The 24,570-nt window shown below is 37.6% G+C and overlaps 1 protein-coding gene across 10 annotated transcripts in view; it reads left to right on the top strand.

The window, feature by feature from the left end:
• Positions 1–24,570, top strand: part of cadps2 (Ca++-dependent secretion activator 2) — an 874,989-nt gene that overhangs the window by 505,785 nt on the left and 344,634 nt on the right. For all 10 annotated transcript variants that reach the window (XM_051929794.1, XM_051929778.1, XM_051929757.1 and 7 more), the window contains exons 7-8: positions 4,193–4,304; positions 10,562–10,701. In XM_051929794.1, coding sequence (XP_051785754.1) covers positions 4,193–4,304; positions 10,562–10,701 — 252 coding nt within the window. The remainder of the gene's footprint in view (positions 1–4,192; positions 4,305–10,561; positions 10,702–24,570) is intronic.

Raw genomic sequence — 24,570 nt, 5'->3', positions numbered from 1 at the left:
CAGCGCCAGAGTTGAAGCCCCTAACGTTGCGGTCAGCAAGTCGGCTAACATCCGCCATGTACCGTCTTTCAGTTGCGAGAAGCAGATCATAGAATGGTTGAAACTGTTGCCCCTAACGTTGCGCCACGGCGTGTGGTTCGTTTATACCTCGTGTCTTCTCATTAAACTTTTATCTCGCGAATATGTTATTGCAATCCGCAGCGGGAGCGTTTCTATAAACTTAATTTAAACTTACGTTTTACACCGTGCTTTGTTTCCCTTATGAACATGCTTGTACGCTTCACTCGCTCCCTTCTCAATTGTTTAATTAATTTTTTGCTCTTCGCTGTTTGCGGCTCTTCCGTCATTTCCCCCTACTTCGTTCTTTTATCTCGCGATATGTTATTGCAATCCTTAACGGGAGCGTTTCATTAAACTGATTGAAAATAGTTTTGCATTTACCTTTTTAGTAAAAGGCGAGCTTTTAAGCCTGAGAAATCACCCCGTAAATGCACACGTTTAATTGCACATGTGTTAATACGTATGGTTACACAGTATTAAAAGACAGTGAACACGTCAGTTACCTTTGTTCCCGCGTTTGATAAAAGGCGAGCTTTAAGCCTGAGAAATCACCCCGGAAATGCACACGTTTAATTGCACATGTGTTAATATGTATGCTTACACAGTATTAAAAGACAGTCAAAAATTAACGTCATTTACCTTCTTTCCCGCGTTTGACTCGTGCTGTAAATCTCTCCTTGTTTTTAGTTCACGTGATTACGTAGGAGGCGTGATGACGCGATACGTGACTCCGCCTCCTCCATTACAGTGTATGGACAAAAAATATGTTCCAGTTATGACCATTACGCATAGAATTTCGAAATGAAACCTGCCTAACTTTTGTAAGTAAGCTGTAAGGAATGAGCCTGCCAAATTTCAGCCTTCCACCTACACGGGAAGTTCGAGAATTAGTGATGAGTGAGTCAGTCAGTCAGTCAGTCAGTCAGTCAGTGAGTCAGTGAGGGCTTTGCATTTTATTAATATGTATAGATTATTGGCTCACCTACCACACGACGAAACAGCTCAGGATCCTGGTAGGCAACCCCAGAGGCAGACACGTGTTCCAGTCCCACCCTCCAGAAATGACCCTCTATCTGCCGCAGCCAGATAAATTGGTGAATTGTGCCACTGATGCTCCCTCACATTGCAGGTAATGTTCCTCATTCGGGACTCCATGAGCAACTGCTCATTTGACATAAAATCAAACCAGCAGTACCCAAGTATTCTCCGATGAGACAGTACCAAAGGAGTCCAGTCTTAGTCTCAGGTCATTGGATAGCGTCCATGTCTCACAACCATATAGCAAGACAGGAAGCACCAGGATTCTAAAGACTCGGACCTTTGTCCTTTAGCAAAGATATTGGGAGCACTACACACCCCTTTCCAGCGACCTCATGACCCCCCATGCTTTCCCAATCTATCTACTGACTTCATAGGAACAGTCACCAGAGACATGAGTGTTGCTGTCGAGGTAAGTAAACCTCTTGACAAGGTCAACATTCCCTCCTACGAACAGACACACTGCTGATTGCTGTGCTGAAGAGGTCATTGAAGGCCTGGATCTTGGTTTTTATCGAGGACACTCCCAAGCCTGGACACTCTTAACTCCTCACTCAGTCTCTCAAGAGCCCCGATCAGAGGTTTCATTGATATTGCAAAGATTACAGCATCGTCTGCATAGTCAAGATCAGTGAATCTTTCTTCGCCAACAGATACCTCACAGCCACTGGAACTCAAGACCTTCCCCAACACCCAGTCCATGCAAGCATTGAGCAGAGGAGGAGCAAGAACACACCCCTGATGAACCCCAGAATCAACTGGGAAAAATGCAGAGGTTCTACCTCCACTCTGCACAGCACTCACAGTACCAGTGTACAGGCCGTCAATTATATCCAGCAACCTTGAGGGAATCCCGCAAAGTCTTGGAATGCTGCACGGGGCAGCTCAATCATCTATAATGAACGCTTCACAAAAATTGACAAAGGCTGCAAAGAAACTCTGCCAATATTTGTGTTTGCGCTCCATGAAAACCCTCAGTGCCAGGATGCGGTCAATGGTAGACTTCTTAGGTGTAAAGCCAGACTGGTCTGGTTGCTGGTAGGTGAGTAGGTGATCACGAATCCTTTTGAGGATGGCCCTAGCAAGGACCTTATCCAGCATCGAGAGCAGTGTTATTCTCCTGTATTTCCCGCAATTCAGGCAATCACCCTTCCTTTTCCAGATGGGGACAACAAGTCCCTTTTCCAGTCAGGTGGGATGACACCCGTCTCCCAAATGGAAACAAAGATTGCTTGCAATGCCAGGACAGCCTTACCACCAGCCCAGAGAAGTTCACCTCGGATTCCACAGATCCCTACAGCCTTTCCTCCCCTCAGCTGGTTCACCACCTTTGCAATCTCAGTGAGACTGGGTGGTTCACAGCTAATTGGAGGACCAACCTCAAGAACCGTGCAACCAGAGATATCCGACGTCTTAGCCAGAGGATGAGCTTTAAACAGCTGGTCAAAGTAGCTGGCACAGCGGGTCACAACTGCAGTGTCATCTGAACCTCCCAGTGTTTTATTAATCATTGTAACCTTTAATAGAAATTGTCATTGTCATGCATGTTCTCCTTGTATTGGTACTGATTCTTTCTGGGAATTTCAGTGTTCTTCCCATATCCCATGAGTTGTGCGTGTTAGATTAATTGGAGGTACTATAATGACTTTGTTTATGTAAATATGCCTTGGGATGAACTAGCACACCATGTAGGTTCCTTTTATGCCCTGTCCATCATGTTGCAGGGATAAGCACCAGACCCGTTGCCCAGAACAGAAGCAAGTATAAAAATAAAATGTTATATTTCTAATTTGAATTCCAAGTAGACTCACCTCCACGTTACATATAAACATTACTTTGTCAAGGTACTCAGAGAATGCAATAGATTTCAGGACCTCTGTTATTTTCTTATAGTATGCTTTAAGTTGTATTTTTTGTTTTCTTTGGAAAAGCCCTTTGGATTGAGCTTACTGTTAAAGTATCCATGTTACCTTTGCACTTACAGTAAAACACACATTTAACTTTCACAACTCCAAAGTTTGTGAAATTTTTTTTTGTAATGTCTTTTTCACTTTCACGCTAACAACTTCACGGGCTTCGTGGTTATGCACAGTAGAGAACAAAAATGAGAGGTACGATGTGCACAAAATTGAGGACTGGCTAGTGTCCTACTAGGTGATTTACTGGTCTTTTTCACCCTACCATTGTAAAGACCTCCCAATGCATTTGTTGCATATTTTCAATGGTAAACTTAATTTATCAAAGCTTTGTGTTACAATTATGTCCCCTAAGCGTAGTGCAAATCCTGTGGTTGCTAAATCCAAGCCTACAAGTTCAGTGATGCAGCTTAGTAAAAAAAATAAAGATGTTAGATAAACTTCATGCTGGTATGTCAGCTTCTTTTGTCGGCTACAAGTTTAATGTTAACAAATCAAGCAGCTGTCTTGAGACATTGAGGCTACTGGTCTCAGTATCGATCGCAGCCTCAAAGTTAAACATCAGCTCGCTTTTGCTATGCTCACATACAATGAGATATTTAAGAATTTCAAGCAGCACACAAAGCAGACATCGCTGATGGATTATTTCATGCCAATGTGTCCTTCCTGATCTCCAACGCCAGCTGTAAAAGACAGGCTGTTGGGGTGAGGTTGATGCATTGCCAGTCTTAGCATTTTCTTATACCTGAAATGTTAGCACAAAAGCTTACAGAATTCTAGTGAATGACTAAAAATGTTTTTGCATGTTACCTGTTTATTTTGTGTACTGCATTTTATGGGTTATTTCATGGCTACTGTGTTATGAAAAGTGCATGTTATCAAAAATAGTGTTTCGCAGAAATGTACATTTTGAGCAATCTTCAGCAAATAATTATACTTTTTGGTGGTCACAAGAATCTAATCCCCTATTTTCCATAGGTTTAATGTATTAACATTGGTGTTTTCGGCTTTTGCATTACAGTATTTCCTTGGAATGTAACCCCATGAATGTTGAGGATTGACCATATTTTTATGTCCATGTCACTATTAAAGTTTTGAAGCTGTAAAAATACATAAAAACTTCAAACATACTAAAATGTTTTCAAACTTAATTTTCTTGCTTATTTGTTTGTCTGTAGGTGGGGAACACAAGGAGATTTTACTACAACTCATCCTCTTCCTGTCATTAAAGTAAAACTATTCACGGAAAGTACTGGTGTACTAGCTTTGGAAGATAAGGAACTAGGAAAGGTAAAAACATCATGCACTCTGCCCTTAGTACTTTATAACTGTGAATTAAAGTGCTTGATTTAAGCATTTTAGTGTATGTTATTATTTTTAAATGTTTGAATAACATAAGTTATATAGAATTTAAGTGAAAGCAGCCTTTATTTTTGTTGTTTTTATTATTTCTTGATAGTCATTTAATGTAATTTATTTTTATATTTAATGCCACTTTCATATTAATGTGTTTTATAAGAAATAAAAAAATGCATATTCAGTTTTTCTGTGGAAAAAAAAATAACATTGCAGGTTTCAGGAAATGTAAAAAAAATTTGAACAACTGACCACTGAGGATATTCCTTGAAATATCTCACAGGCTTTTGCTCATTCAGCCTTCTTAGGTTTCTTGTAAATATTTTCAGTTTCTCTTTCCAGCATGAGAATTTTATCAAGCTTTTGTTAAACTGACATGCATCCTCAAGCTCTCATTCTTGAAAGTGAACAGCGTGTTATCTGTGATCAACTATAAAGCTATCCCAGTAGAAAGATCAGGACAGACACTGAAATTATGATGTGCAAACTCTCCCTCTTACACTATGGCATCAGTATCAGTATTATATTGATAATTCTAGAAATGTACCCAGTACAAATAAATAAATATCTATCTATCTATCTATCTATCTATCTATCTATCTATCTATCTATCTATCTATCTATCTGTCTGTCTGTCTGTCTGTCTGTCTGTCTGTCTGTCTGTCTGTCTGTCTGTCTGTCTGTCTGTCGAACCAATGTGTCTAATTTGAGGATGATGAATTCACTTCACTTTAAAGATATATATTACAATAGGCCTGTTACAATGATTCAAGGCAATTGTCACACTTGTGTATCACTATTTGCAATTTTATGGACCTGGATGACAACATTCAGAGATGCTAAGGTCACCTTACTAGATTGCCCAATAATGTAGTGGAATCTGATTAAGATGGCATTATTTCTATCAACTACAGTTGTTTGGCATTATATAGTTAGATTAAAGTAGTTTCCAATTTTAGGATCACTGATAAGCATTTCACCATTATTTCAAGTTTTCTTCATATTATAGATCTATTAAGCATTGCTCTCATTACTTTACTTCACAACAATTTTTAAAGCAATACAAATTATTATCATTAATTTAAAACATTACGGATTATGGATTGAAAACATTTATATTGTGGTCTGCTTCTGTTTTAGTTATACAAAGGGCCATTGTACTAGACATAACGCCAAGACAAGTAAAATTTCTAGATGGCTAAATATTAATAATCCTTGGATGTATTTGTGTTTCTACACAACCGACCATCCCAGAAAAGGGTATGCTGCATCTAATTTAGATACAAGCAACCTTTTAGATGTTTTAATTCTAATTACAGCTTTTCCACAGTTTCAGCAATACTCAATGGTATAAAAAGTCATATTTAAATAAATATTTACAGAATACAGTGATCCCTCGCTATATCGCGCTTCGCCTTTCGCGGCTTCACTCCATCGCGGATTTTATATGTAAGCATATTTAAATATATATCGCGGATTTTTCGCTGCTTCGCGGGTTTCTGCGGACAATGGGTCTTTTAATTTCTGGTACATGCTTCCTCAGTTGGTTTGCCCAGTTGATTTCATACAAGGGACGCTATTTGGCAGATGGCTGAGAAGCTACCCAACTTACTTTCTCTCTCTCTCTCTCTCTCTCTCTCTCTCTCTTGCGCTGACGTAGGGGGGTGTGAGCAGGGGGGCTGTTCGCACACCCAGACGATAGGGACGTTCCTACCTTCTGTGTGCAGCTGCTTCCTGAAGGACATGCTGCACCGTGCTTCGTATACTTAAAAGCTCGAAGGGCACGTATTGATTTTTGACTGAAAAACAAACTCTGTCTCTCTCTCTCTCTCTGTCTCTGTCTCTCTCTCTCTCTCTCTCCCTGCTCCTGACGGAGGGGGTGTGAACTGCCGCCTTCAACAGCTTTGTGCCGCGGTGCTTCGCATACTTAAAAGCAAACAGCCCTATTGATTTGTTTGCTTTTCTCTATCTTTCTGACAGACTCTGCTCCTGACGCGCACTCCTTTTGAAGAGGAAAATATGTTTGCATTCTTTTAATTGTGAGACTGAACTGTCATCTCTGTCTTGCCATGGAGCACAGTTTAAACTTTTGAAAAAGAGACAAATGTTTGTTTGCAGTGTTTGAATAACGTTCCTGTCTCTCTACAACCTCCTGTGTTTCTGCGCAAATCTGTGACCCAAGCATGACAATATAAAAATAACCATATAAACATATGGTTTCTACTTCGCGGATTTTCTTATTTCGCGGGTGGCTCTGGAACGCAATCCCCGCGATGGAGGAGGGATTACTGTATGTTTACTGAGAAGAAACCAACATTAACATGAAAATATGCAAATTCACACAGAAAGCACTATAGCGGATAATCCAGTCTCTGTCTGACCATTGCAAGAACAGAGACTCTGTTTTTTTATGTTCAGTGTCAAAAGCAACACTGCACATGTCTGTATAGATCCTGACTCATGAAATTATTGGGAGGCTGTTTGTACACGGACCACAGATACAACAGACAAGACGATGGTTCAGGTCTAAGACACTGCTATTTTATTTCTGTTCAAATAAAAAAGGAAATTAATAAAACATTGATCACTACCTCCATCTATTCTAATACAGGTCAAAAAAGGTTTTAAAGTTGATGTTGATTCCAACAAAAGAAAGGCAGCTTGGGGTAGACTTGCGTCTTATTTGAGATCTTGGTCTTCATTGATGACCTCTTTCTGGCTTATGTTGGTTATGTGGAAGTAGAGGCAAAAGAGGTGGGATGAGGGGCAGAAGTGATATCAGCGTCCATCGGATTAGTTCTCCAACACCCAAGGGGAAAATGGAAATTGGGTTAGAGCAGGTGTTAAAGTTAAATAATTTTCTGCCCTTTTGACCAATCACATACCTGCAGGACTCGCCCTAAGCCTGCATGTCTGACAATATATATATATATATATATATATTGTGAAATAAACACAAAGGACACAGATTAAGGTTTGGAGTAGCCATACCATATAGTTGGCAAGCAAGTTGAAAATAATGGTCTTTACAGACTAAGTTCAAAACATTACTGAATGCAGTAGACTAGATGGCAGGAAGGGGCAGGTCCAGAGGCACAGGACCTGAAAGAGACGTCAGCCAAACCGGAAGTGAAGTCTGAGAACTCCAGCTCAGTTTGCTTGTCTACAGAGGGTAAAGAGAGAAGGGATTAGTGGACAGAGCCAACCCCTGGTTCCACAGATAAGTTCAATTATTCGCGCCTATAAGCTGTCTCCCATATGCACATGTGTGACAACATATATATACTTTTTCAATATTATGTGAGAGGCTGCATAGTGGCTCAAAAAAGTAATGATTAATGATATTGTAAATGTAATTAGTAATTGTGGGAGAGTGGGAATTATTTCAGAGACTTCTGATTATGGAGAAAATTCTTCTGTAGGCTTATACAGAATTTGTGCACTCTACATTACTGTTATATGAATGCAGCATTGTATAAAATGTAATAATAATAAAAATAAATAAATTTATATTCTATATATGTTTGTTAGGCAATGGACAGTTTTATTAGTAACACTATAGAATAGGCAGTTGCCTGGCCCATCTATTAATCAGTTACAACAGAATTAACCCACTCTTTTCTAATTCCTATTGTTAAAACCCACTCCATTCCTGGTATTTCTGGTGACCTTTTCAGGTGTATCCCCCTTATTATCATCCTCTGTTTGTAAGAAAGAAAACCACATTGTGACAGGCATGGTGATCCTCATCTTTTTTTCCCATTCTCTCAGCTTTTGCCTAATGAAGAGGTCGGATGAGCAGTGTCTACATAAAATTTTTACATTCAGTTTGCTCATGAGAGATGCAGTGAGTTTCATTGAAAATATATTAATGTCTAGTCAAGTAAAATATAAAGCCATTTTGCACGTCCCTGATTAGGTATCATAAATAAAGAAAATATTTCCATAATCTGTATGAAAAGATGTTTACTCCCTTGGTGTCTTAGACAGATTTATATTGATATTATAATTAGAATTATCTGCCAGCACAGGAAGTCATGAAGTAGTATTTACCTTAGTTCGTTTGGGATAAACTACTAATCGCCTGAATGTGAAATATATAACTGTTTATCTGTCAAGTACCAGCTGTTTTTGTTTCCATTACTGTATGTTAATACAGTACAGTATTTGTATAATATACTGAGTTATACTGCCAGATTGAATTTTGATTGCAAAGGAATGATGTACAGTATTCAAGCAGTACTGTATATGTATGTGGCAGTGGAACTAGTTGTTCATGTTTAAATTTACAATTACTATTTCCTGCATTAAACTTTGCTATAATAACTTTGGAAATTCAAATGCATTCAACAAATAATGTTTAAGCTGAATGTTTAAGCATGCCTTTCTAAAGCACTGTTCTGTTTCTCCATGGCACCATTTGCATTTAAAAACACTGCCAGCAGCCTTTCTGATACTCCTACAGAATGTAGGTGATTCCAATCGCAGGTTTTGCCCTAGAATTTTTTGCGTCTTCTAGTGTGGGAGACAAGGATTTTTGCCTAGCAGGTTGTCTTCTGGAAAGTATGATTTACAGTAAAGCTGTATCCTTTACAGCTGAAATGAAAACATTTGTGTATTATAAATCACAAAAAAGCTTATTTCTGTTATCATGTACTACAACAACAACATTTAATTATATAGTACATTTTCATTCAAATTATGTAGCTCAAAGTGCTTTTTATGATGAAGAAATATACTAATCAGTACTATTAAAGCAAACTGGATTTCCAATGATACTGTTTCGGTTTAATCAATGTAAGAAAGTGATTTGGGATGAAATGTCATTAACGAATCATTTCTTTTTCATGGTTCTGTCTGGTTTCCTCTCACAGACCAAACAAATGCAGGTTAGGTGGATTGGCAAATACTAAATTTGCCTGTGTGTGTTGGCCTTGCAATAGACTGGTGCCCACCTCAGGGAATTGTTTCTGCCTTGCACCCTATACTTGCTTGGATAGGCTTGGATTGGAAAATGGATGGATGCATGTTTCTGTATTGGCATAAGGTCTGTTTATAGCTTAGGTTTTCTTTCCATATTAACCCAGGCTCTTACACATTCTTTGTTTCTCATTATGTATATTTTTCCAATATCTTAACTTTCCACATTAGGACAACCAGATGGCACCATTAAAATAAAATTTGCCATTTAAGTTTATTTTTGTTATCTGGTAGCATTACCATTATTAAAATCATTTTGTAATTAAACTTAAACCACATAACAAAAGATTATAAAACTGGAATCTTAACTATCCTTAAGCAACCCTGAGTAAACCAACAACCTTCACTGCCAAAATTGGGCTATTTTTTCTGCTTGCTGTTATTCAAAAAAGAGTTCTGTGCTTCTAAATTTTGGATTTAATTCTTTAAAAAGTCAAACAGAACAATGAAACTGTTCCATATGATGAATATTTCACTGCTGCTAAAGCTACCATCAGCAATTCTAGGCCAAGTGAATTGGCAGCTTCTACTCTTCCATACAGAAGTGTGTAAATATGTCATGGAAAATGGAAATTCTGCAAGATAAGTGAGGTTCGTGGCTGTTTGGCTCATCCAGGTAAGTTATCGATGATGTCAGGTTCAAGAGGCTCCCATAAATGAAAAGGGAGAAAGGAGATGACCCACACCATCACAGACGCTCATGAGAAATGTTTAATGTGTGGCTCTGGTTTACAAATTGCACCTCCATACAGAATGTACTGGAGCACTAGTAGGACCTCCTTGGTGATGTTACACATTGCCTGAATTGGTTATTTAACCCTTAACCAGCTGCCAGTTAACAATATTATGTAGCTGCATCACACTTAAAAAATATCATTCTAGACCTCAGGAACGGGCAGTAAACAATGACAATGTGTATTATGTGTCAGGAGTCTCAGACTGTAGGAGGGCCATAACAAAGATGTCTTTAGGTTTTCACTGCAACCAATTGTAAAATTCTTGGTTTTAAAGACGCAGGTTTCTTTATTGAATTCTATCACTTGGCAGGGGAAAATGTGACCCTTTAACAAAAGTAACTGGCTACTAATTAAAGTGGCTGGAATGAAAACCAGCAGTCTTTGTGGCCCTCTGAAGTTGAATAAATAGCATACTATGCACAGTTGACTACTTTAGAAAACCAGTAAATGTGTGTGTACTCTCTGTTATGACAGGTCATCCTTTATCCAACAACAAACAGTCCAAAGACACCAGAACTACACAAAATGAATGTGCCAAAAAATAGCCAAGACTCTGACCTCAAGATAAAGCTTGCTGTGAGAATGGACAAGCCTCAAAACATGAAGCACTGTGGGTAAGGTATTTCCTTTTTTTTTTTGTAAGTTTCAAAAATTAAAGCCCTATTTCCTTTATTTTAAAGATAAATTAACAAAACAAGCACATACTGTAATACAATTATTAAGCTAACCAGGTACATAAGATTTGTTTTTTATCTTTAAATACTGCTGATTATGCGATAATGTCCATCCATCCATCCATTTTCCAACCCGCTGAATCCGAACACAGGGTCACGGGGGTCTGCTGGAGCCAATCCCAGCCAACACAGGGCACAAGGCAGGACCCAATCCCGGGCAGGGTGCCAACCCACCGCAGGACACACACAAACACACCCACACACCAAGCACACACTAGCGCCAATTTAGAATCGCCAATCCACCTAACCTGCATGTCTTTGGACTGTGGGAGGAAACCGGAGCGCCCGGAGGAAACCCACGCAGACACGGGAAGAACATGCAAACTCCACGCAGGGAGGACCCGGGAAGCGAACCGAGGTCCCCAGATCTCCCAACTGCAAGGCAACAGCGCTATTTTCATTTTCATATCAAGTTAAATTAAAATATCACTTCAAAAATCAAAGAAAATCTCTCATAAATTCACTTTTGGTGGCAGCACAGGTGAGAAATGCTTTGAATGCCTTCCTAGAAAATCTTTTCCACTCTGGAAGGATTTGCTTTTTTCCCACGTTGCATCTTAATTTCACACATTGACTTATAATCTTAAGAGCACAATGTAAGTATGAGCTGATGGACCTTTTTCTTGCTAAAATAATACTTAGGAACTCTACACGCAAAAATACTGATTTTTATGGTATCGCAGAAACACTTCTTTCTTTCTGCAGCATTTCTGAAATATGTACAATAATGTGTCTTATGGGAGAGATCAATGTGCCGGAAAATGTAAAAGGCTGTTTGAATTTGCAAGGCTTATTCAAAGTGGCAATCTGGTTGCTACCGCCATGGTATTTTGTACAACTTTAACTTGCAAATTTCTTTTCATTCTGACTCTGTAGTGCATTTATGCCTATTAGTGTAAACATGCCTCCTGTGAAGTGTGATCAGGAGTTTTCCCACTGTGCTGCTTTTCTTATTCCTAAGCTGTAACAGAAGAAGTTTTTTAAGCACTCCTTAAATGCATTGCATAAGAGTTTTCAATGAACTGATTCTTCCCTCTTCATTGTACTATGACAATCATCTTGCCCATTGGCAATACTCTGAATTTATTCAACCAGCTCTCAAACATTTGGCTGAACATCTGTTATAGTAGCAGAAATGAAATAACACTGTTAAAATAAGTATGAAATAGCAAAACAAGGAAAGCGTGGATCATGCAATGAATCTTGCATCTGCTGTCAATTTTAAACTGCAGTGATGGTTATGCTTAATTAAGTTTCTTTCTTTATGTATGACATGTGTTTGGTATATATAGTATGTAAATTATATACAGTGCAGTCTGTACAGGGGCCAAGCTACTTGCAATATCATATGGAATTGAATTATGTAATTGGCTATGGCTGCCTGTGCTCCCAAATTGGATTAGATTAGGGTTTGGGAATATTGTTTTTGAATGCTTTCTCTTCCATATTTCCTGGGAGTATTTTAGCTCCCTATAGTTAAACTGCAAATTAGGCTCACATAGCAAAAAGACAGAATCATATGATTAAAACAGTAAACTGGCTATACTGATGGGGTAAAGTGTGGAAGATGTATGAAAGTGAAAGAAAAAGGAGTCTTTCACTTCTCCAGATGCTAAGGAGAATGCTAATGCTTTGATATTCGGTCAAAATCATGAGATTCTATCCAAAGAATGAGTCTGCTAATAGGGTTGCTCCCTTACAGATACAGAATCGAGAAAAGAAGCAAATGCAAGGTGGCATGACAAAGAATAAACCATGCTGTTAACAGAAAGAGTGTAAAAAAAGCTTACAAGTAATTGAAGGGACAAATTATAGGTAAGAATAGATAATTTAATTAAATTGAGCGAAAAACAACTGACATTTAAAACTAGGTGATGTTAGATAACAGACTATTCATTTATGGCTTGCTAGTATCCAGTCAATAATGATGTTATGTTGCAATGCTGCACTAAAAGTTATTTTGCTTTTGTAACAATGAAATTACCAGTCTTCATTTTCTGAAAAGTGACACAAAAGTAGATCAGCAAATGTTTGCATAATTTTCATGAGTTGTGTTTTTTCTTAAGAGTAGGAGTAATGGCAGACTGTTTCAATGTGCTCTCTACAACTGTAGGCCATGGACCTCAGTTTGTAGTTTGGTCACTGCCTTTGCAGAGTTCTACAAATATTCTCCCAATATATTCTGATTTCATCCAGCAACCTTGGGATGCATTTTATAGGTTGTCTGGATGGTCCAACTTTGCATAGTGTAAATTTGTGCTCCTGGTTATTTCCTGTTTTTGGGCCTCATACTTCTGGGATAGATTTCTTTTCAACAAGAGTCTGGAACAGGAAAAGAGGATTAAAATAATGTTGGATGGTTGCCTTATTTATTGTATATGAAAAGGCTTACAGTAGAGGGCTTATTAGTGGTGGAAAGTCTAGCAGCTATAATGAAGGTTAGAGCTTGTGCTTTGGATACGATTATTTTTGACACATCCAGCCATACCACTTCTCCAGGGACTGAGCTAGATCCCATGATCAGAGTCTCATGATCAAGTAGTCTCATCCCGAAGAAATCTTATTGCCAATGTGTGTGGCTCACTATATGTAGAAGGAAGGATGGGTAACAGATGCCATACTGTTTGGGTGATTGGCATGTGTGGGACAGATCCATACACATTAAGCTTTGATGTGGGAAATGGTGGAGTGTTGCTCAGTTCTTTATGAAAATATCTGCAATACCAATATATAAAGGCAAAGAAAAAACTTTGGGAGGATTCTGCAACCATACAGTACTGCAAACCAGACATGTCTACTATTAACAGGCTAGGCAGCACATCCTCCATGTGTGACCATGCCTGCAGCTGTCTGCTCATAAAAAGTAGGATTTCAGAATACAGTAGAAGTGGTAAGTAATTATGGATTTATGAAAGAATAAAAACTACAGTCAGCTAAAATGCAGTAGACAACAAATGTGTGAATGGAGTCTCACCAACACAACTACTGGGAGAGGTTTAGTGCAGGACCCCTCTTTGTTCACTGTACTCAGAAATTGGCAAAACAAACATTTGAAATGTGGAGGTGTGGCAAGATCACAGTTGTCTGAATGTGTAGTGTGCAAGAAATAGTTGAGGTCTTGATGCTGTGTGGGTAGGTTACTTCCCTGAGGTGACTGGTAATGAACATGGTTATCATGTCTTTGGGCTGTAGGAGGAAACTTGACTTCTAACAGGAAACACCACAAGAAGTCAGAGAAACCTACCTGCCATTCTAAAATTGAGTCTGCAGTTACAGAGACAACGCTTCTGAAGCTTTTAGGATAAGCAAAGTAGTGGCTTTGAAAATTTTGGACATAATTGAACAAAATTACCTTTGTTGATTTGGTGTGATCTGTTGTTTATTTATTATAATGTAATCTACTTTCCCAGCTTGTTAGTTTCCATTTCTTAATTATATATTCAATTAGAATTTGTTGCAGAGCATGTAGTTTCATTATAATAACCACAGTAATTTTTACTTTTCTATCTTTGGAAAGAGCACTAGTGCCCTCTGCCAGTATAGCTGCATACTGTTACAAATACTGTATGACTAGCAAACGTTTTACATTTCCTGTGTTCTCCTAATCACATGTTTATGTTTGATAATTATATGAACTATGTGAATTATATGAAAAAGCAATACAGAAGAATATTTTTTCAACTGTGAACAATTGAAAATATGCAAAACCCTAATGGCAATAGTCCAACAGAAAAATAATTTGTTTAAATTCTAAAAAAAATTACAAACACCTTTTTTGTCAGCAGTTTTTTAATCTTAAAGAATGAAATATTTACATAATTATAATAGGACATGCAACCCTATGTTATTGACAGAGTTCTCTAATGGTTAAAATTGTGGCTATCATGTCCAGATTTTTTTGAAAAATATTGCTATATACAGTGGACGTCGATTTCATGTTATTCAATTGTGAGAATTTTTTTGAGAATTATTTTTCCATCTGGGAAAATGATTGGCAAAAATGACTTAAAGTCAAAATGTATTCACTAACCCCTTTATATATCCCAGAAGTTATTGGGCACAAGGTTGGAACAATCCCTGAACAGTGCGCTAGTCCACAGGGCAAACATACACACACTTACACACTAGAGCCAGTTTAGCAATGCCAGTTCAGCTCACTGCCTGTCTTTGAACTGTGGGCAGAAACTGGAACACCTGAAGGAAATCCATGCAGACATGTAGAGTAAAGATATCACTAAAACCGATACTTTGGCACCAATTAGGTACCAAAGTTCTGAAAATGTAATGGTACCAGCTTTTTTACAGTACAGGCAGTACCGAGAAAGTTAGTGCTGCGCTCATGCATGACTGTAATTATGAGAATTACTTTGGAAGGCACAATAATATATAAGAAAAAAAACACACATGTAAAAATGTTTCACAATGGTGATACTACAGCAGAAGTCATGTCTGGAAATGGTTTGGGATCACTCAAATGAATTTCAGCACAATAGTGCAGAAGCTGTACTTGTTTAAAAAAAAAAAAAAAACCTCACACACAGGCTTACATTATTACCACCTTTACCTCATTATGGATTTGGTTCAGAAACAGATTTGTGCATTCTTTGAAAGCAAAATAACTTACTCATTCATGTAAAACTGACAAGTGTAACTTCTCACAGGAAGCTTTAAACTTGGGACAAATGAAAAAGGACAGATGGACTTGGAAAATTAAAGCACTGTGACATCTGAAATTTTGAATTAATTTGACTGTTATATTTTAAACCAACTAATAATGCAAATATATAATCTTATAATAGTAAATGTTACAAAAACAACATTTATTTGTATAGCACGTTTTCATACAAATGATGTAGCTCAAAGTACTTTACAAGATAAAAAATATAAAAATTAGGCAATACTAATTAACAAAGAATAAGTCCGATGGTTAGGGAGGACAGAAAAAACAAAAAAAAAAACCTTCAGAGGGCTGGAGAAAAAAACAAAATCTGCAGGCATTCCGAGGTCAAGAGACCACCCAGCCCCCTCTAGGCATTCTACCTTAACATAAATGATCTCAATCAGTCCTCATGGTTTTCAGGCTTCATGTGGAAGAAATGGACGATGATGGTCATGTGGACATCTGGCCTTCAATCCATCAATGTAGGGACTGCTGCACGGTGGTTTGATCAAGTGGTGGTGGAGCAGATTGCCACCACAGAAAACTGGAAAAAGAACAGCAGAGAAAGTAGGGGTTAGTACGGATTTTGGAACCATGAATATAAATTATAATTAAATGCATATACAGAATATCAGGGTTACACAAAAATGAAGCTATGAGAAAGCCATAAAAAGAGAAAGATATAGTATGGAGCGAGATTATTTAAGACTTTGTAAACCATAAGCATTATTTTAAAGTCAGTTCTAAATGACACGAGTAACCAATGTAGTGACATTAAAACTGGAGAGATGTGCCCAGATTTTCTTTTTCCTATTTAATATTCTAGCAGTTGCATTCTGCACTAGTTGCAATCGATTGATGTCTTTTTTGGGCAGTCCTGAGAGGAGTGCATTGCAGTAATCCATTAATCTAGTTGACTAAAAACAAAAGCATGAACTAATTTTTCAGCATCAAGTTATAAGGGTTTATAAGGTTACATAACTTAACAGAGTGGTTCAAAAGTACATGTATAATAATGCTTGAATTTTTATATTTAGTATGAATTTTAAGCAGTATTTTTCAGTTACTGAACAGAAAATGTTAGAGTAAATTTAGAATGTGCACAAACCTAACACACGATAAAGCACCACTTGTTTTTAGAATAAAAGTTTTTTTTCCTCCAAAGCACTTTCCACAATCACCTTCCAAATATAAACCACAATTATGTAGAAATCAAACAATAAACTAACCATAACACCAGAAACACTCTTGGGTCCAGCATAAAAGCAGCCGTCTCACTCCTTAAAGATAGCTGTAATGAAGAAGAACAAATTAGTGTGCACTCTATTGTTGATTTAAATACTGGGAAAGGTATTGTTGTTAATAAATCTTTATTTGAAAGAACTTGAAACTGTCATATATATACAGTATATACAGTAATATATATATTGCCGCAGGTGGCTGGGGGGGCAACCCAGCTGGGATGCCTCGGAGGACCGGAAGAGGGCTTATGCCTTCCCCAGACCACGTGGGGGTGACCGCCCTGGTACTTATACCCGCCTGGTACCCGTGGTCACTGCCAGGGGGCGCCCCAATGCCTTTGGAGTCCTGGACCTCAGCACTTCCGCCACACCTGGAAGTGCTGGGGGGGAAAGAGAAGTGGGGACACCCGGAGTGCTTCCGGGTGCGCAGCCGGCACTTCCGCCACACTGGGGAGAAGATTGTCGGGAAGCACCTGGTGCACATCCTGGGTGATTATAAAAGGGGCCGCCTCCCTCCGTTCATTTGCTTCAGTCGGGAGTGGAGAAGGACGGAGGTCGGGAGGAGAGGCAAGAAGACGGCCAGAAGACTAAGGCATTTGTGTTGTGGCCTGGATTTTGGGGACTTTTGGGGATTAGAGGTGCACTTAACTGTAGATATGATTGTAAATAAACGCGTATTGGGTGAACCATCGGTGTCCGCCTGTCTGTGTCTGGGCCGTCTTCCACAATATATATATATATATATATATATATATATGTATATATATATATATAGGGAGGCACGGTGGCGCAGTGGGTAGCGCTGCTGCCTCGCAGTTGGGAGACCTGGGGACCTGTGTTCGCTTCCCGGGTCCTCCCTGCGTGGAGTTTGCATGTTCTCCCCTTGTCTGCGTGGGTTTCCTCCGGGCGCTCCGGTTTCCTCCCACAGTCCAAAGACATGCAGGTTAGGTGGATTGGCGATTCTAAATTGGCCCTAGTGTGTGCTTGGTGTGTGGGTGTGTTTGTGTGTGTCCTGCGGTGGGTTGGCACCCTGCCTGGGATTGGTTCCTGCCTTGTGCCCTGTGTTGGCTGGGATTGGCTCCAGCAGACCCCCGTGACCCTGTGTTCAGATTCAGCGGGTTGGAAAATGGATGGAGATATATAGATATATATATACACACACACAATATTGCCAAACGTATTGGGATGCCTGCCTTTACACACATTACATCCCATTCTTAATACATAGGCTTTAATATGGAGTTAGCCCACCCTTTGCAGCTATAACAGCTTCAACTCTTCTGGGAAGACTTTCTACAAGGTTTAGGAGTGTGTTTCTTGGAATTTTTGACCATTCTTCCAGGAGAGCATTTGTGAGGTCAGGCACTGATGTTGGATGAGAAGGCCTGACTCACAGTCTCCACTCCAGTTCATTCCAAAGGTGTTCTGTCGGGTTGATGTCAGGGCTCTGTGCAGGCCAGTCTTCCACACCAAACTTCCTCATCCATTTCTTTATAGACCTTCCTTTGTGCACTGGTGCACAGTCATGTTGGTACAGGAAGAAGCCATCCCCAAACTGTTCCCAAAAAGTTGGGAGCATGAAATTGTCCAAAATGGCTTTGTATGCTGAAGCATTAAGAGTTCTTTCACTGGAACTAAGGGGAAGAGACCAACCCATGAAAAACAACCCCACACCATAATCCCCCCTCCAACAAACTTTACACTTGGCACAATGCAGTCAGGTTAAGTATACCGTTCTCCTGGCAACCACCAAACCCAGACTCGTCCATCGGATCGCCAGAAAGAGAAGCATGATTCGTCACTCCATAGTTCACGTCTCCATTGCTCTAGAGTCCAGTGGCGGTGTGCTTTACACCACTGCATCCGACGCTTTGCATTGCACTTGGTGATGTAAGGCTTGGATGCAGCTGCTTGGCCATGGAAACCCATTCCATTTTTATTTTAATTTACTTCTTTCAGTGTAATGCCATGTTATATTATAACCAGCTACTGAGTCACAGAATCATATGTGAGATAGTTTTATGATTACATCAAATGCATTATTTGAAATCTTCATTTGTTTCTTAATACGCTCAAGTGATCTTAATGATTTAGTAAACCATTTTCCTGTCATGATTTGTAACTGTCCTCTGATCATTTTAAAGTTCAGATTTTTGCTGAGGGAAGACTGGTAATTTTCATTCTCGAAATGTAGAGGGCAGCATATGCTGGAAAATACAGAGAGTGTACAAAATAAATAATTATTTATATAGTCAGTTCCACATGGTGGCACTGTAAAATAAATAATATTCACTTAAAGTATTTTCTGTTTATCCTACAGACTAATAAACCGACTAATAAACCTTATGGAGATAAATTGTTTAATCTCAGAATCTGTATTCTTTTTATATTAATTAAAATAATGGGTGGATGAAATAAATAGCACTTTAGCCTTCATAGAAGCAATGCTATACTGCATAGAGCTATTAACTACTCTTAAGTGAATATGTTTTCAATATGTGGGTACTTTGCACTCATTCATAGTAACTGAATAACTAAAATAGGGTTAAAATGTAATTTTGCAATTTAAAACAGGGTAGATTCCTTTGCATAGTATTGAGTTTGAAAAATTCATAGTATTTGAAAAATTCATAGTATTGAACTTGAAAAAAAATCACATGTAAAAATGTTTCACAATGGTGATACTACAGCATCACTTAAATGTATTTCAGCATGCTAGTGCAGAAACTGTACTTGTTAAAAAAAAAACTCACACACAGGCTTACATTATTACCACCTTTACCTCATTATGGGATTGGTTCAGAAACAGATTTGTGCATTCTTTGAAAGCAAAATAACTTACCGATCAAATGAAAAAAAAAATAAAATAAAAAAAATATGGAAAAAGATGATCCGCTGTGGCAACCCCTAACGGAAGTAGCCGAAAGGAACAGAAGATTCCTTTACATATAAATGTGTTTGTTGGGCACATTTGTTTCCATATCCCTATAATGTTCTCCTTCACTGCAAACAGTAATATTTAAACTGTGTTTTTCACCCTAACCTGAGGGCAAGGAATTTATTAGACTTAACCACAAATGTAGTGAAGCACATTAGCAAATCAAACCGTGATTGACAGTTTTGAAGAAAACAGTGGCAAGCTGCACCTGTAAATCACAAAATTACCAAACAATGGAAGAAAAGTGGCAAAATTCCTGGTTAGAAAATAGCACATTTCATGTTAGTCAAAAGAAACAAATGTATTGAGTAACTGATCATCATTTACTATATGAAACAGTATTACTTTATAATTAGGCAGGTCCAACTCAGTCTCTGGTGGACTGTAGTTGGCTGCAGGTTTTTGTTTCAGAGAGTTTTAGAAGCTTCAATTCAATTTTAATTTGCCTACTTCTTAGAATTCAGAAAGCTTAATTGTTTCTTATTTTCCGTAGGAAGGGCCACACAATAGTGAGATGCAAAGGAAGCCTGCAGATTTCCAAATAAGTCAACATTACACCATTTTCATTCCAACCAATTTCTTAATTTGAAGCAACAGTTACGCCTCTTATAACACATTTAATTCTAAGGCTTAGTATTGCTCTAATTCTGTCACACCAGACAGTTCCAAAATTCTTGATTTTCCTTTTTTCTAGAAGTGCTGTAAAATATTTTGTGGGTTAGAGCAAATCAATACTTCTCCAAATTTTACTTTTTTCTTGTAAAATAATTTATTGAAACATGAATTGTGTGATGGACACACACAAGTTCAATTAGGATCAAGTATGCAGGTCATTTTATTCACTTTGCATCTCATTGCTGTTTTGTTACTGGTTATTAAAAAACAAACAATTAACAGTTCTGAACATTAAAAAGATAATTCAGTTAAAGTTAAGGTAAAAGAAGTATATGCAATTATTAGCAGTAATTGTCTGGTAATTAAGGAAGTCGAGTCAATTTATTTTTATGTAACACTACAGGCTCAGAGTGCTGTAACAAGGTCACAGGTGAAATACAGTCACAAACTTTACAAAAATGAACACATATAAAAATACAGGTTACATACACAGCAAAGAAAGCAACTTCAAACTGATTAACACCAAAAACATGATGTCCATTTATATTATTGTTGACATTTGTCCAATGGACAATAGGGAAGAGCAATATTAAAAAAAAAAAAAACACTTAAGTGAGCAGCCTCCTTGGATAAAATGAACCTCTGGTGGTCCAGAATGGTGTATCACACAAAGTCATAGAAAACATCAAACATAGCCACTGTCCTGAAAACCTAGGCCAAGTGGTCTGTTCTGGGCAGAGTAATAAGACAAGGTTCCCAGTGTCTTTTCCATTGGTAAGAAAACAACTTGGAAGTAGTGCAGTGGCACCAAGTGCTGCAGGAAGATACAGAGAAGAGAAACAGAACAGAAGATTATATATAATAATTTCATATAATATAAATAGTGGTTGTAATACTTACATTTTTGTGCTAATGAGTAAAATACAAGGATACAATAAAACAGCTAATTTGATTGTTCTAGTTAGGGTATGCTAAATTAAAGTAACATTTGTTTGGCCTGGATTTAAAAACTGGGACCAAAGGGGCATCCCTATTTAACCGGTAGATCGTTTCACAGCTTTAAGGCCCTATAGCCAAATGCTGAAACTCTCAGTGTTTGTTCTGTTTTGTTATGTTATAATGCTTAGCATTTTGTGACCTTAAGGCGGGCTTTGGTTTGTTTGTAAAGTCAAATTTGGGTAGGTAAGTAACAAGGTTTTTATTGTAAGCATAAGCTGTACCTAAAATGGTTAAAGAAGAATTTTGTTAAATGAAATACAAACAAAACTAAAAACAAAAACTAAACTGTAATTACAACTATATATATATATATATATATATATATATATATATATATATATATATATATATATTGAAAAATACCTGAAGTAAAATAAAAAAAGAGTGGAAAGAAATCTGTTATTTATATTTTGGTGATCACTTCTGTGCGTGCGTATACCTTTAAATTTCAGCACACAACACTTTTACAAATGAGGGACAGCACAACAGCCCTCCTCATCATAATCAACTTATTAAAACTTGCTATGAAAAACCAGTTAAAGTGGCCCAATTAAGTCTTTATCCACCTATCACAAGCAACATTCAGAATACTGTATCTGTTCAACATTGTAAGTGAATGAATTCAATGAATTGTTTGTGCTAGAATTCTTTAAATAAGCAAAAATAAATCATTAAATTAGTAAACACTCCACTTCAATAAATATATATTCAGTTTTGTGCTGTAAATACATACACATTTCAGATTATTATATATGAATAGGTCATTATTTTACAAAATATTATATAGTGCTCACAAGGTAATGTAACTGAAAACTGGTGACACTAACCCAGGAAAACTGCTATTGACTGTTTCTCCTTTCTCATTGAATGGCTATGCACTACAATATATGAGCATAATGGTTGTTGGCTTCCTAGACAGAACATGTTTTTGAATGTGGACACATGGCAAAGAATTGCTAGTAAATGAGAGATTTATAGTATGATACTAACAACAACAGCAAGTATGTATTCGATGAGTATGGTGGCCAGACTTGTAGATCTCAGGAAAACGTGCCTAAACTGGATGTTGGTGGCAGCAATCGGGGCAAGACAAGCAGGATTTGGTAGCAATTCAAGACTGCATTATGACAAGTCTTATGGGAAAGAAAGATGCCAGATAATTTTGGTGCAGGTTTGAGCAGGGGTGTAAGAGTTCCACACCAGCATGATAGTGACAATGCAGCAGCAGCAGGGGGCATTGACCCAATGGGAGCAGGCAGTGGTCCAGAGCATTTCATAGTTGGAGCAACTACGGATCAAGTTCTTGATCCAGATGGTCTATGACGTCCTGCCTAGCTCATCCATTCTCTTCTGCTAGGACCTGGCAGAAATGCCTGCATGCCCACTGCTTTGCAAGGTCTGTATAAGCAAGTATCATGTAAATGAAACTTTGTAACAATCCTCTTTATATTTTAATGTAAAATAAATCTAAAAACAGGATGAAACTAAATGATGACAGCTGAATTTGCATTACTGGCAGATTCTTTTTTATAAAAAGAAGCATTTCAGGTTTATGTTTTCTTATTAAACAAATCAAAAAAAGGAACTTGGACATTTACTCTGAAGGCACTTGTGTGTATTCTGTGCTATTCACTGTTTTTACATCATTTTTGTTTCTTAAATTTTCTTACTTCTGCCTAAACATTTCTAAAATATCCATTCTAGTATCTTTTATTCAAATAAAAAGAATGATTATTGTTACTATTAAAATATATTGGCACTTAATTCATTTTTTTCACATTGTTGTACTTTGAAGAAATAATCAAAAAGACATGAACAATGTGTCAAAAGAATGCTCTTTTTATGTGTATGTAATGTTAATTGTTGAAAGTTAACACATTCTGCTGTGTGATGTTATCTTAAATGTCTTATCCAATATGTAGTGCCAAATGTCTTCAGTTGTATCATGGCTAACTTTTTCCTGGCATATATTTTAGTTAGTATATCTTTCATCTTCATACACTTTAGCTCTGAGGTTCTCAACCTTTATTCCTGCAATGTCCCCAGTGTAGCATGAGAATTTGTCCTCCTGTAATTTTGCTGCAGTATTCATAAAGGTACCTGTTTTTCAACTTACTTTTATTAACAAAAGCATACATGATACTAGTGCTATTACACTACCTGTGTTAATAATGTGTGCATAATACATGATTAATAGGCTATTTTAAAAACAACCTATATGATTTTTATTAAATGAAAGTTATTTTTACTAGGCTCGAATTTCTTATTCATAACATACGAGTAGGTATTTTTAGGGACAAATAATAACCAGTAATTTGTCACTGCAGATATTTCTGATAACAACAAAACCTGCTCACTACCTACTGGGCCTTAGAATTGTTTTTTAAATTTATCATAAAGTATTTTTGGAAATGAAAAAAATAAAAAGTAATGTTTAAAATGCAGAATTAGTCACCAGAGACAATTTTTATAACTTTATTATGGAAGATACTTTGTTATCCTCATAATTTAGTACTGAAGCATTATATTCAGCAGTAGCCATGTTTAACACAAATGGAAATGCAAATGGGCTTACTTTCCCCATGCAGCAATCAAATCTGCAGAAAAGAAAAAAGCATTGTGTAGGGCTATGACAGCAGTCAGGTAAGCCATGGAAAAGTGGCCAGACCTGACACCTGTGCAGCTTTAAAAAGTAAGCACAGTGGCGGCAGCAATGTGTATTAAGTCAAGCTATGAGGATGCTAAAGCACTAAAGCCCTAGTTTATGGTCGCGTGGTATATCACCTTTTTCACTTTTTTTGTTGAGTCATTAAGGCAGTTCCCATTCTGACAATAGGGCATTAACTGCAGTGCACTTACTGTCTGTCATGAACAGCACAGATAAATGTGAGTGACCACTAAACCCTGTATTGCTGTGCGTGTATTGAGGGTGTACATCCAGTCTCTACCTGGACATGATGCAGACTCTGGAGATGTATTTTCATGTAAGGCATAAATGTATTCCAGCTAAAATATATACAGATACAATCTGTATATGAAATGGACTCTAAACAATAGAAAGAAAGTATACAGAAGGTTCTTCCACATGTCTGGAGAAAGACACAGAAAGAAACCAGGACCACGAAAAGAACAAAGTATCACTTATACCAGAACTATAAGTATACCCACTTTGATTTTGAGTTACTTCTGAGTAACTTAGTAGTTAAGACACAGCCAGCTAATGTAGTTTAGTATTGAAATATAGTATTGTTGTAACTGTAACTGAAAGGTAATAATCTTTGTGAAGGATACGTTCT

This window comes from Erpetoichthys calabaricus, chromosome 1 (genome assembly GCF_900747795.2).
Source record: "Erpetoichthys calabaricus chromosome 1, fErpCal1.3, whole genome shotgun sequence".
Classification (NCBI taxonomy): domain Eukaryota; kingdom Metazoa; phylum Chordata; class Cladistia; order Polypteriformes; family Polypteridae; genus Erpetoichthys; species Erpetoichthys calabaricus.
This window is presented reverse-complemented; position numbering and strand designations above follow the sequence as displayed.